Source organism: Mustelus asterias, chromosome 5 (genome assembly GCF_964213995.1).
Source record: "Mustelus asterias chromosome 5, sMusAst1.hap1.1, whole genome shotgun sequence".
Lineage (NCBI taxonomy): Eukaryota > Metazoa > Chordata > Chondrichthyes > Carcharhiniformes > Triakidae > Mustelus > Mustelus asterias.
Window position 1 is genome coordinate 107,676,001 of NC_135805.1, and position 12,753 is coordinate 107,688,753.

General features: G+C 41.7%; 1 protein-coding gene across 3 annotated transcripts in view; it reads right to left on the reverse strand.

Moving 5' to 3' along the window:
- Window positions 1–12,753, reverse strand: part of kidins220b (kinase D-interacting substrate 220b) — a 151,315-nt gene that overhangs the window by 81,333 nt on the left and 57,229 nt on the right. For all 3 annotated transcript variants that reach the window (XM_078213179.1, XM_078213178.1, XM_078213177.1), the window contains exons 7-10: window positions 8,612–8,710; window positions 3,063–3,260; window positions 1,961–2,059; window positions 96–194 (exon numbers count right to left, since the gene is read on the reverse strand). In XM_078213179.1, coding sequence (XP_078069305.1) covers window positions 96–194; window positions 1,961–2,059; window positions 3,063–3,260; window positions 8,612–8,710 — 495 coding nt within the window. The remainder of the gene's footprint in view (window positions 1–95; window positions 195–1,960; window positions 2,060–3,062; window positions 3,261–8,611; window positions 8,711–12,753) is intronic.

The window sequence follows — 12,753 nt, forward strand, 5'->3', positions numbered from 1 at the left end:
GAGAAAAAGAACAAAAAGTAACAGGATACCAAAAACAAACAAACACCTTAGTTAATTTTGTACAAGATAGATTCCAGTTAAATATCCAGACATACCTTAATACAAATTTCTGTATCAGGATTGCACTGAAGAATATCCCTTACTATGGTTGCATTTCCTTTCTCCACAGCCCAATATAGAGCAGTTTTATTATCCTACAATTTTAGAAGAAATTAAATCATTAAATATCTAATTTCACTTAAAATTTTACTTTGTCGAAGATGAGAAAACTTCCTTTTTATTGGAACTAAACAATGCAACATTCAATTTTAAACATCTGCCTTGGCTCAGCTGTATTAGTTTTATGTCTTAGGCTGTGGATTCAAGCCTCATTCCAGAAACTGGAGCACATATTCAAGACTGACACTGCAGTACAGTGTTAAGGAGCTGCTTAGCAGAGAGACCTTAATTTGAATACAGGGCTTTGGTGAGGCCACACCTAGAATATTGTGTGTAGTTTTGGTCTTCTTTTCTGAGGAAGGGTGTGCTTGCTCGAGGGAGTGCAGCGAAGATTTACCGTCTGATTCCGGGGATGGCGGATGTATGAAGAGAGATTGACTAGGTTAGGATTGTTTTCGCTGGAGTTCAGATGAATGAGGGGGATCTCATAGAGACGTATAAAATTCTAACAGGACTAAACAGGGTAGATGCAGGGAGGATGTTCCCGATGATAGGGGAGTCCAGAACCAGGGGTCGCAGTCTGAGGATTTGGGGTAGTCATGATGTGGAGATGCCGGCGTTGGACTGGGATAAACACAGTTAGAGTTTTAACAACACCAGGTTAAAGTCCAACAGGTTTATTTGGTAGCAAATGCCATTAGCTTTCGGAACAGGCTGTTCCTTTGTCAGATGGAGTGGAGAAATGCTCACAAATAAGGCATACAGCGACACAAACTCAAGTTACAGAATACTGATTAGAATGCGAATCTTTACAGCTAATCAAGTCTTAAAGACACAGACAATGTGAGTGGAGAGAGCATTTGGCACAGGTTAAAGAAATGTGTATTGTCTCCAGACAGGACTGTCTGGATTTGGGGTAGACCATTTAGGACAGAGATAAGGAGACATTTCTTCACCCAAAGAGTGGTGAGTCTGTGGAATTCATTACCATAGGAAGTAGTTGATGCCAAAACATTGAATGTATTCAAGAGGCAGTTAGATATAGCACTTGAGGCGAATGGGATCAAAGGTTATGGGGAGAAAGCAGGATTAGGCTATGGAGTTGGACGATCAGCCATGATCGTGATGAATGGCGGAAAGGCCTCCTCCTATCTTCTACGTTTCCATGAATGAGACGTTAAATGAATAGCCCACATGCCTTCTGGGGTGGACGGAAAAGATTACATAGCACCTCTTTTGAAACAATAGCAGTGAAGTTCTCCTGAATAAAGAAAACATTTATCCTTCAATCTACAAATATACCAAGAGGAGATTATCTGATCATTTCTCTCATTGTGCTTTGTGGTACCTCATTATAAGCAGACTGGCTACCACAATTCCCTACATTACAACAGCTACAACACTTCAAAAGTACTTTGGGGCATCTGAGTTTGTGAAAGGTTATATAAATGCAGTTCCTTTCTTCCCTTTCAAATTAATCTTTCACACCAAATGATCTTGCCAAATGTACTACTACTCACTTTATTCATAAGCAAGCACCCTGCAACAATTTAAACTGATCTATACATGATGACTGCATTCATCATATTATATGGGACAGACACTGAAAAATTAAATAATAAAAGCATTTAAATTGGTGTTTCATCCCAACTGAGATTTCAGGATGTTTGAGGAAATATTCAATTATCTCAATCTGCATTTATAATTTCCAATTTTGTGGATAACTTTATTTTAAAAGCATGTTCACTTAAGTGCTGACTATAGAAATAATCTTTGTACCTTAATTTATGTTTAGACTTACCGTTCCCTTGATATCTATGTCTGCATATTTTTGCAGTAAAGCCCTTACAATCTCCACGTGACCTCCTTTAACAGCGCCAATTAGGACAGTGTCACCACTCTGAAAGGAAAATGCACATACAGAACAATGAAAACACCTTTAACAAGCATAATTCCACAACAACAGAATTAAAATGAAGAAAGGCAAGATTGAATACATCAATATTCTAATATGGACACACAAATTGAATTCAGCATTAAACAAAGTTTAAACTTACTTTGGTGAACTACTACATACTCTATCCAAGCCTCTCATTTAATAGTTGCCTATCTTGGATAAATAAATTCCTACCAATTTCAAAATTAGCACTTAATTTCAACCATTCTATTTTGAAGAGGTGTTTCTCTAACAAACAGACAGGGAAAAAATAAATTGAAAAGTTAGTCAACCGAAAAGTTTGAAGATTTCCTTGTGGCAGGCTGCAAAAAAGTATAAGCAGATGCCAAGCCAGTCTACCAGGGACGTGTGGTACAGGGAGAAAAAGAACAAGAAAATTACATTAAGATTGGTTAGCACTGCTGCCTCACAGCACCAGGGACTCGGGTTTGATTCCTGGCTTGGGTCACTGTCTATATGGAGTCTACACGTTCTCCCTATGAGTGCGTGGATTTTCCCTGGGTGCTCCGGTTTCCTCCCATAGTCTGAAAGAAGTGCTGGTTAGGTGCATTGGCCATGCTAAATTCTCCTTCAGTGTAGCTGAACAGATGCCAGAGTGTGGCGACTAGGGGATTTTCACAGTAACTTTATTGCAGTGTAATATAAGCCTAGTTGTGACACTAATAAATAAACTTTAAAAAACATTCCTTAGCAGGGAACTTTATTAACAATTATATGAAGAACTTCGGGTTCTAAATTATCACCCAAACCATGAGGGAATTTAAATGACGAGAAGCCTACATAGAACAAAAACATTAATTACAAACTTCTGGAATATAAACCAGCAAGATGCATTCTTTTTCCATGATTTAGGACAGGAAAATTTTAATGAAAATTTGAATTGACACTGTTAACCTCAATAAGAATTGACTAAAACATAATATTAGTAGAAACAAGAAATACAAACCCTATCAGGTATGTTGACATAAGTGCCAGCATCCAACAGATCCTGAACAATCTCAATATGTCCTTCCTTGGCAGCAATCATCAAAGCTGTATTCCCATCTTTATCTGTCAGATTGACATTTGGATTGCAATTTAGCAGCTCTTTCACTCCTTCAAGGTAGCCACCTTTAACTGCCACTATTAAAGCTGTCATAGAGTTCTACAAGATGATATGAAAAAAAGTGTTTTTAAGAAGTTAATACAAATAATACTTTTCCAAAATAGATGACATATTGTAACTTCTTCCTTTTAAGGAGTTAGTCAGCATACCCACGTAACAGTCTGAAGTCAGTAGGACTGCAGGTTTTTGCATGTATGTACTGGGGAGGATGGCAGCATACATGAGGCAAGGCAATACATAATTCATATCAGCCTCGGCAAATCACACAGTAGTTGTTTGGAGGTCAAGTTCACAGAATGTTTTCCAGACAGTTTCCTAGAACAATACATTGTGGAACCAGCATAGAAGAGGTCATTTTTGATCTTGCCTTGTAATGCAACCGGGTTAATTAAAAGATCCCTTACTATGACACTACTAAGGAAGAATGATGATCTCACACCGAGTCTGAAAGAAACATACACAAGTCTGAAATTTAAGTATTAAGATTAAATATAGGTATAGTTGGCCAAGATAAGATTAGGACAATAGATTAAAAGGTATGATGACAGGTAAGAATGGTGAATATTTAAATATATCATAATAGGATTGGCTAAACTGAGGTTAAAAGAAAAATTAGATTAAAAGAAGTGATTTATAACATTATCATGAAGGAAATCGAGCTTGAGGATTGGGAGAACTTTAGAAAGCAGCATGAATGACTGATTAACTTATAAAAAGGGAGAAAATTGAATGAGAAAAAAGTAACAAGAAATGTAAAAAACGATGAGATATTCTACAGGTATTTAGAGTAGCAAAAATACTTAGGAGATTAAGACAGGAGAAATAATAATGGGGAATTAAGGAAATGACAGGATCCGTTCTGTGTCCTTCGCAATAGAAGATAAAAAACATGCTGGAAATAGTAGGAACCAAGGGTTTACTAAGAGTGAGGTACCTTGAAAGTAATTAACATGAGTAAAGCAAAAGTACTGGAGAAGTGAATGGAACAAAATGCCAAATAAATCCCATAAACCTGATGGCTTACACCCTACAATTCTAAAAGAGAAATAGGGGATGCACTGCTTATGAGCTTGCAAAATTCAGTTTCAGTGGATTGGAAGTTGGTAAATATAACATTGTTATTCAAGAAAGACAGGAGAGAGGAAACAAGGGACAACAGGTCAGTTAGCCTGACATGATTCATTGGGGAAATGCTGGAATCCATGATGAGGAAGTGATATTGGAACATTTTGCCTCATCCTATTAAGATATTCTGAGTTACTGTAGCTTGAATAAATGAAACTAATGGATTTTTTGAAGGTGTAATTAGTAGGGTAGATAACAGGGGAGGTAGTAAATAGTGTGTTGGGACTTTCAAAAGATATTGAAGATCTCACACAAAAGTTTTTTTAGATAAGGTATGGGGGTCCATGGGATTGGAATAAAAGATTAACATAGATAGTGTTGATATCTATTACTGAACATATAAAGCCAGGGAATAAAATTTGTACCATGGGTAAACCTGCAGTGTGGTTTCAACCACTTTTATCTTCCCACATATCCCTTACACCATTTTTGCAACTTCTATTCTTCCTGAATGTTCTCAGAATCACTCAGTCGATAGCATTCTCATCTCAGTCAGAAGCTTCCGACTGAGCTTTTTGAAGGGGTAACCAAGAAGGTAGATGAGGGCAGTGCAGTCGACGTTACCTACATGGACTTTAGCAAGGCCTTTGACAAGGTGCCACAACATAGGTTGTCGCATAAGGTTAAATCTCATAGGTTCCAGGGTGAGGTAGCCAATTGGATATAAAATTGACTTGGCGACAGAAGACAGAGGGTGATTGTAGAGGGTTGTTTTTCAAACTGGAAGCCCATGACCAGTGGTGTGCCTCAGAGATTGGTGCTAGGTTCACTGTTATTATATTATATTTATATTAATGATTTGGATGAGAATTTAGGAGACATGGTTAGTGAGTTTGCAGATGACACCAAGATTGGTAGCATAGTGGACAATGAAGAAGGTTATCTAGGATTGCAACAGGATCTTGATCACTTGGGCTCGTGGGCCGATGAATGGCAGATGGAGTTTAATTTAGATAAATGCAAGATAATGCATTTTGGTAGATCGAATCGGGGCAGGACCCACTCAGTTAATGGTCGGGTGTTGGGGAGAGTTATAGAACAAAGAGATCTAGGTGTACAGGTTCATAGCTCCTTGAAAGTGGAGTCATAGGTGGACAGAGTGGTGAAGAAGGCATTCGGCATGCTTGGTTTCATTGGTTAGAACATTGAATACAGCAGTTGGGGTGTCTTGTTGAAGTTGTACAAGACATTGGTAAGGCCACTCTTGGAATACTGTGTACAGTTCTGGTCACTCTATTATAGAAAGGATATTATTAAACTAGAAAGAGTGCAGAAAAGATTTACTAGGATGTTACCAGGACTTGATGGTTTGAGTTATAAGGATAGTCTGGGACTTTTTTCCGAGGAACATAGGAGGCTCAGGGGTGATTTTATGGACGTCTATAAAATAATGAGGGGCATAGATCAGCTGGATAGTCAATATCTTTTCCCAAAGATACGGGAGTCTAAAAGTAGAGGACATAGGTTTAAGATGAGAGGGGAGACACACAAAAGGGTCCATAAGGGCAATTTGTTCACTCAGAGGGTGGTGAATGTCTGGAACGAGCTGCCAGAGGCAGTAGTAGAGGTGGGTACAATTTTGTCTTTTAAAAAGCATTTAGACAGTTACATGGGTAAAATGGGTCTAGAGAGATATGGGCCAAATGTGGGCAATTGGGATTAGCTTAGTGGTCAACATTGGGCGGCATGCACAAGTTGGGCCAAAGGGCCTGTTTCTATATTATGGGATTTGGATACATCTTCTCGGTCAAACAGTTCAGTGCAATTCTGATGCAGTTCTCCAGGTGCTAGCTCTCAATTGAGATGTTAAAACAAGGCACCAAGTGCCTATTCAGATGTATAGAAAGGATCTCAGAGCATTATTTGAAGAGCAAGTTCTCTCTGCATGCTAAATAATCTCCCTACAACAAGACAGACCAAGAACACATTAACGAGGTCTTTATGTTTCCATATCTATGCTGATGACATCCAGTTTTACCTGATCCATTACCTCCCTCAACCATCCATTGTCTCTAAACTGCCAAGACTGTCTTGATATCCTGAACTGGGTATGCAGAAATTTCCTCCAATAAAACATTTGGAATGACTATAGATTTTGGGGTTCTTATGACAATTAATAATAGTTTAGTGGTCACCATTACGGAGACTAGTTTTGGTCCCACCACAAACTATAGCCCTGACTCCATCCCTCTCCCTAGAAATTATGTTAAACTGAACCAGATTGTTTGCAAAAAAACAGAAAATGCTGGAAAATCTGAGCAGGTCTGACAGCATCTGTGGAGAGAGAATTGAGTCAATGTTTCGAGTCTGGATGACCCTTCGTCAGACCATTCGAATTCCATCACATCGCAACTAATGTCATTCCTTTGGCAACTTTCTTGCAGCATCGGATCCATTTTACAATCATATCTTTCCCCGTTCACTGTTTCCAGTCTTTAACAAAAGACGTATAACATGCTTCCACTTAAAGCTCATGATTTTAATATATGAAACATGAGTTAATGAGTTTTTAAAAATGCGCTCGTCTTCAATCTTCTAACTTTCCCACCTCTCTCCCAAACTGGCTGAAACTATCCTCACCAAATTTGAATGAAGATTTTATATTGAAAAATGTCAGAATCAGGCATCATTGAAAGCATGTGCAAATTTTTCAGACAAAGATTTAAAAGAACAAATTTCAATTGAATAGTGATTTATTCCCTGTACATTAGATACAAATTCTTCACTCAAATGGCTCCATAAGAGAGTAGTCTAGGCAAATAATTTCAAAGCTGAAATCTTATGTAATCCATTTGAGATGATTACTTAAATTATACTCTGTCAAGATAAAGCCACATTTAGAGAGATGAAAAGATAACCAAGACCATTGCCACAGCTAGCTTTGTTTGATTTTTCTTATTTATCAGATGACATCAGGATCCAAATAGAGATAGTAGTAAATAGGAGAAATTCCCAAAGCAAATTCCAGTAGTTACTGGACTCTTGGAAATATATATGGAATATAATGCCAGAGCAGCAGTAGGCAAATCATAGGCCCATAATTTGTTGCATGTTGCTACAAACCTAATTCAGTAGGAATGGTTATTTTCAAATTTGAACAAGGGACTGAGTACCAGGAGGGACTAAGAAAGACTTTAACAGGCACAGACTGGATTTATGAAGCTTTATTATGTAGACTGTTTCGATCAGTGCTTAAGATAGTGTACAGCAGCTACATCTAACCCTCCCAGAAAAAGATTGCGTGAAGAACTATATTTACTGTTAAATATTATTTACATGTCTGTATACTACACACTAAAGAATAAATGTCATACACCCAGATTATTTCTCAGCCAAAGAAAAGTCACTCTTTATTACATAAATACAACTTTGCGTGACCATTTGAACGCCAGTGAAAGAGAATTGAGGCAGGCAGCCTCTCCAAAATAAATCAAGGAGAAAAGGGAAAGGGTGTGTCAGGTGATAAAGGAAAACAAAATTGAGGAGGAGGGAGGTGCATGAGCCCAAACATCTGAAAAACGAGATTAAGACTTGAATAGATATTCATAACCACAGGTACCAAAACATTATAAATCTAGAGTGGCTCAAGTTATCCAGACTCCTTTAAAGAACAATTTTTAATGACACCAAAAAGAGAGGAAATAGACAAGTTTAAGAATCAAATAAACTGTTCTTTGTTACATTCAGTAATATTGCAGAATTTAATGAAGTACTCGCTATTTCACTTGATCTGCCATACTCAATATTGCAGTGTTTGCATTTTATCACTTCAAATCTACATCAGAGAAACAAATTGCAAGGCCTCATAACATCAAGTCCTGAATATCAAATCATTAGAGCTATGCTACATTAAGTAATTCTTAATTTGGGGCAAAAAGAAACATTTAGCTCTCATTTTCAACTCAATACTTAGGGGCAATTCCAAAAAGTACTTGTGCACTGAAAGATTCTTTTTACCCATACAAAACTCAAGTACAATCCATTGTCTCTCCCTGAGATGACATTAGAGACCATGGACTTCCATGTTAATCTTGCTCGAGTTGTGGATTAGCTTCATTGGTGGTACATTCAGTCTGAGAGTCTCTTTAGAAAGGTCATTCTCTGTCTATTACAATCTACTTTTACCATTGACCTTTCCCATCAACACAGTTCATTACATTATCACAAAATGTTAAACGTACAAAAATTGTTTAATTCTCTGTAATAACTCAAGGTTCATTTAAGCATATATTAGACAGAGGAATAAAATAGTTGTGGATACGTACAGCTCCTTCTTGATCAACATCAGCACCCATTTCTAACAAATGCTTCACACACTGAAGGTGACCTTTTCTGGCAGCCCATATCAACGGAGTTGTTCCATACTGGAAAAAACAATGTCAAAATAAACAAATATAATTTACTTCTCATGATCTGTTACTTCTACAGGTTCTGTAATTCATAGACAAAACAGAAAAATGTTTTTTGAAGACTTGCTCAACATTTGATAAGTTATATTTGTGATAATCCTCAGTTCCGATTGCACTGCCTCCCTGAAGTTATAATTAGAATCCCTTCGTACACAAATCAATATAAATAACAGATAAACAGAAGATTCAAAGTAATTAAATATAAACAATTGTGTGTTATTTTCAGAAATTCAGTCAATAACTTTAAAGAAAAAAATCTCATTCCCAGTTCTCACATCCAGTGCTGGCAGAGGTTCTCTTAAGATCAATACTTTGCAAGAATTATGCGAGTAGGACTTTGGCAATAAGTAACTGATATATCTAATAATATTCTGAACTCAATGAAAGTGAAAAATAACTTTCAATATTAAATTCTTTATTCACTATTTTTGCAGTCAACTTAAAAATTTTGCTTCTGGTTTAAAATCATTAAAACAATTCATCTTCCAATTAAATAAACAATTATCTATAGTTCAGAATGACAGAGTTAATATACAGAAGCTGCATAACACAAAGAGAGAAAGCAGTCAGCAGAAAGCAGTTGGGAAGTTGGATTCCTGAGTAGTCAGAAAGCACATTTAGGATTGCTGCCACTGCTTCTTTTACTTCGGAATGATTAAATGCCCAGAATCAGCCAGATCATGTGAAGCTATAGGCAGATCTGGTAGATCCACACTATTAAGACTGATGAGTGCTGAGTGTTAAGAAGGTTCCAGAAAAAAGTACGTCATTGTGTAGAACATTGCACAGGTGGAACCTGTTTACAAGGAAGCTGATAAATTATTGAAGGAAAGGTATGGGAATTCACCCCTTGGGAGAACTGTGAGACTGAAACTGGATGAGATGGGGTGCCATATAACCCAGAGATAATTTTATGAAATTTAATAGAGCTCTTTGAGGATGTAAAATGCAGGGTAGATAAAGGGGAACCAGCAGATGTACTATATTTGGATTTTCAAAAACTCTCCGATAAGGTGTCACGTAAAAGGTTACTGCATAAGATAAGAGCTCATGGTATTGGGGGTGGCCAATCAGCCTGGATAAGAGGATTGGCTAACCAGAAACAGAGTCTGGATAAATGGGCTGTTTTCAGCTTGGAAATCTGAAACTAGTGAAATGTCTCAGGAATCACTGCTGGGCCTCAACTATTTATAATCCATATTAATGAACTGAATGAAAAGACCAATTGTATTATGGTCAAATTTTCAGATGATGCAAAGATAGACAGGAAAGCAAGTTGTAAGAATACCAAAGTGTCTGCAAAGGGATTTAGATTGGTTAAGTGAAGAGGCAACAATTTGGCAGGTGGGAGTATGGTGGAAAAATGTGAAGTTGTATACTTTGGCAGAAAAAATAGAAAAAGATTATCTAAATGGAAAGAAACTGCAGAATGCTGCAAACAGAGGGACCGTGATATCCTTGCACATGAATCACATAATTAACATGCAGAGCAAGTAATTAGGAAAGTAAATGGAATGTTGGTCTTTATTGCAAGTATTGGAAGCAATTCAGAGAAGGTTCACTAAATTGGTTACTGGGATGAAGGTGCTATCTTATGAGGAAAGTTTACACAGGTTGGGCCTGCACTACTGGAGCTGAGAAAAATGGGGGGGGGGTGTGGGGTGGGGGGGGTGTGGGGTGGGGGGGGGGTGTGGGGTGGGGGGGGGGTGTGGGGTGGGGGGGGGGTGTGGGGTGTGGGGTGGGGGGGTGTGGGGTGGGGGGGGTGTGGGGTGGGGGGGTGTGGGGTGGGGGGGTGTGGGGTGGGGGGGTGTGGGGTGGGGGGGTGTGGGGTGGGGGGGGGTGTGGGGTGGGGGGGTGTGGGGTGGGGGGGGTGTGGGGTGGGGGGGGTGTGGGGTGGGGGGGTGTGGGATGGGGGGGTGTGGGGTGGGGTGTGGGGTGGGGGGGGTGTGGGGTGGGGGGGGTGTGGGGTGGGGTGGGGGGGGTGTGGGGTGGGGTGGGGGGGGTGTGGGGTGGGGTGGGGGGGGAGGGGGGGAGAGGGGGGGGGAGAGGGGAAGGGGGAGGGGGAGGGGGGAAGGGGGGGGAGGGGGGAAGGGGGGAGGGGGGAAGGGGGAAGGAGGGGGAGGGGGGAAGGGGGGAGGGGGAAGGGGGGGGGAGGGGGGGGAAGGGGGAGGGGGGAAGGGGGGGAGGAAGGGGGGGGAGGGGGGAAGGGGGGGAGGGGGGAAGGGGGAAGGGGGGAGAGGGTGGGGGGAAGGGGGGAGAGGGTGGAGGGAAGGGGGGAGAGGGGGGAAGAGAGGGAAGGGGGGAGGGGGGGAGAAGGGGGGGGGAGGGGGGAAGGGGGAAGGGGGGGGAGGGGGGGAGAAGGGGGGGGAGGGGGGAAGGGGGAAGGGGGGAAGGGGGGAGAGGGTGGGGGGAAGGAGGGAAAGGGTGGGGGGAAGGGGGGAGAGGGTGGGGGGAAGGGGGGAAAGGGGGGAGAGGGTGGGAGGGGGGAAGGGGGGAGAGGGGGGGAGGGGTGGGAGAGGGGGGGAGGGGTGGAAGGGGGAGAGGGGGGGAGGGGTGGGAGAGGGGGGGGAGGGGTGGGAGAGGGGGGGGAGGGGTGGAAGGGGGGAGGGAGGGGGAGGGGAGGGGGAGGGGAGGGGGGAGGGGAGGGGGGAGGGGAGGAGAGGGAGGAGGAGGGAGGGAGGAGGAGGGGGGGAGGGAGGGGGGAGGAGGGAGGGGGGAGGAGGGAGGGGGAGGAGGGAGGGAGGGAGGGAGGGAGGGGGAGGGAGGGAGGGAGGGAGGGAGGGAGGGAGGAGGGAGGGAGGGGAGGAGGGGGAGGAGGGGGGAGGGAGGGGGGGAGGGAGGGGGGAGGAGGGGGGAGGGGGAGGGGGAGGGGAGAGGGGAGGAGGGAGGGGGGGAGAGGGGAGGTGGTGGGTGGGATGAGGGGTGAGGGGAGGGGGAGGTGTTACGGTCACAGTCGGATCAGCCATGGTCTTATCAAATCTTGAAATGGTTCAATGAGCTGTATGACCTATTCCTGCTCCTATTTCGGATGATTTCACACCCTCAACTCAACTAGCTAAATTCGTCCCCACCGTCCCTCACAGAGATGCACATAAAATATTCAATAATTTGATAAATACTTGAAAATAAAAAAAATGCTGGGTTATGAGGAAAAAGAGGGGATTAGGACTATTCAGTAGCTCTGACAGAATCATGTTGATTTGCAGCATGAAAGGCCCAGTTTGTCTTCAACTTGGTATAGGGAGATTTGAGAGGTGGACAGGAAGGATGGAGACCCCAACAGGAGATAACTGCAGGTGATGGTCAAGGGGAAGAAGCAGAGGAATTTTAAAAATTAGCTTAAGAAGTTATATTCTGTGGAAAAAAAAAAAAATTTTTGGCCACTTGGGGTTGGGGGAAGGATTCTCAAAAATGGGTCAATTTTGCCATCCTCCCAAAAGATAGGTCAGTGATACCAATGTTCGGCCATTAAAAATTAATTTTCCATAAACCATGATCAGAGTTAAGATAATCATGATGGCATATTCTCGATGCAAATTCTGTAATATTTGGAAAGCAAAAATACATAGTTGCTGGATTTTGGCATGGGGGGGGGGGGGGGGGGGGGAGGGGAAGAAGAAGAGGGACAGGGGAGAGGAGGAGGAAAAAAAAAGCACGTCAATTTTGGAGGTAGCACTGCTAATGGAGAATATAGTGTGAGGGAATAAAGATACTGAAAGATTGTGGAAGTGGATTTCTGAACTCCTCCCTGTGTTACCACGAAGGAGGCTGGGTTCACCCTCCACAAAAACACCACATTAAATCAAATTGGCAGAATCTGGACATTAGGTGAGGATAATAGCCAGGCTTCAAGTACTTGATGCAGGCGTGGATTTTCACCAAGCTGCATGAATTAATAGTAGAATTGAGCATTTAAAACTCATAATGGAAATATCATAACAACTGACAACTACCACTGGATATCTTCTAGAAATCAGACATGGTAGGTAGGAATGGAT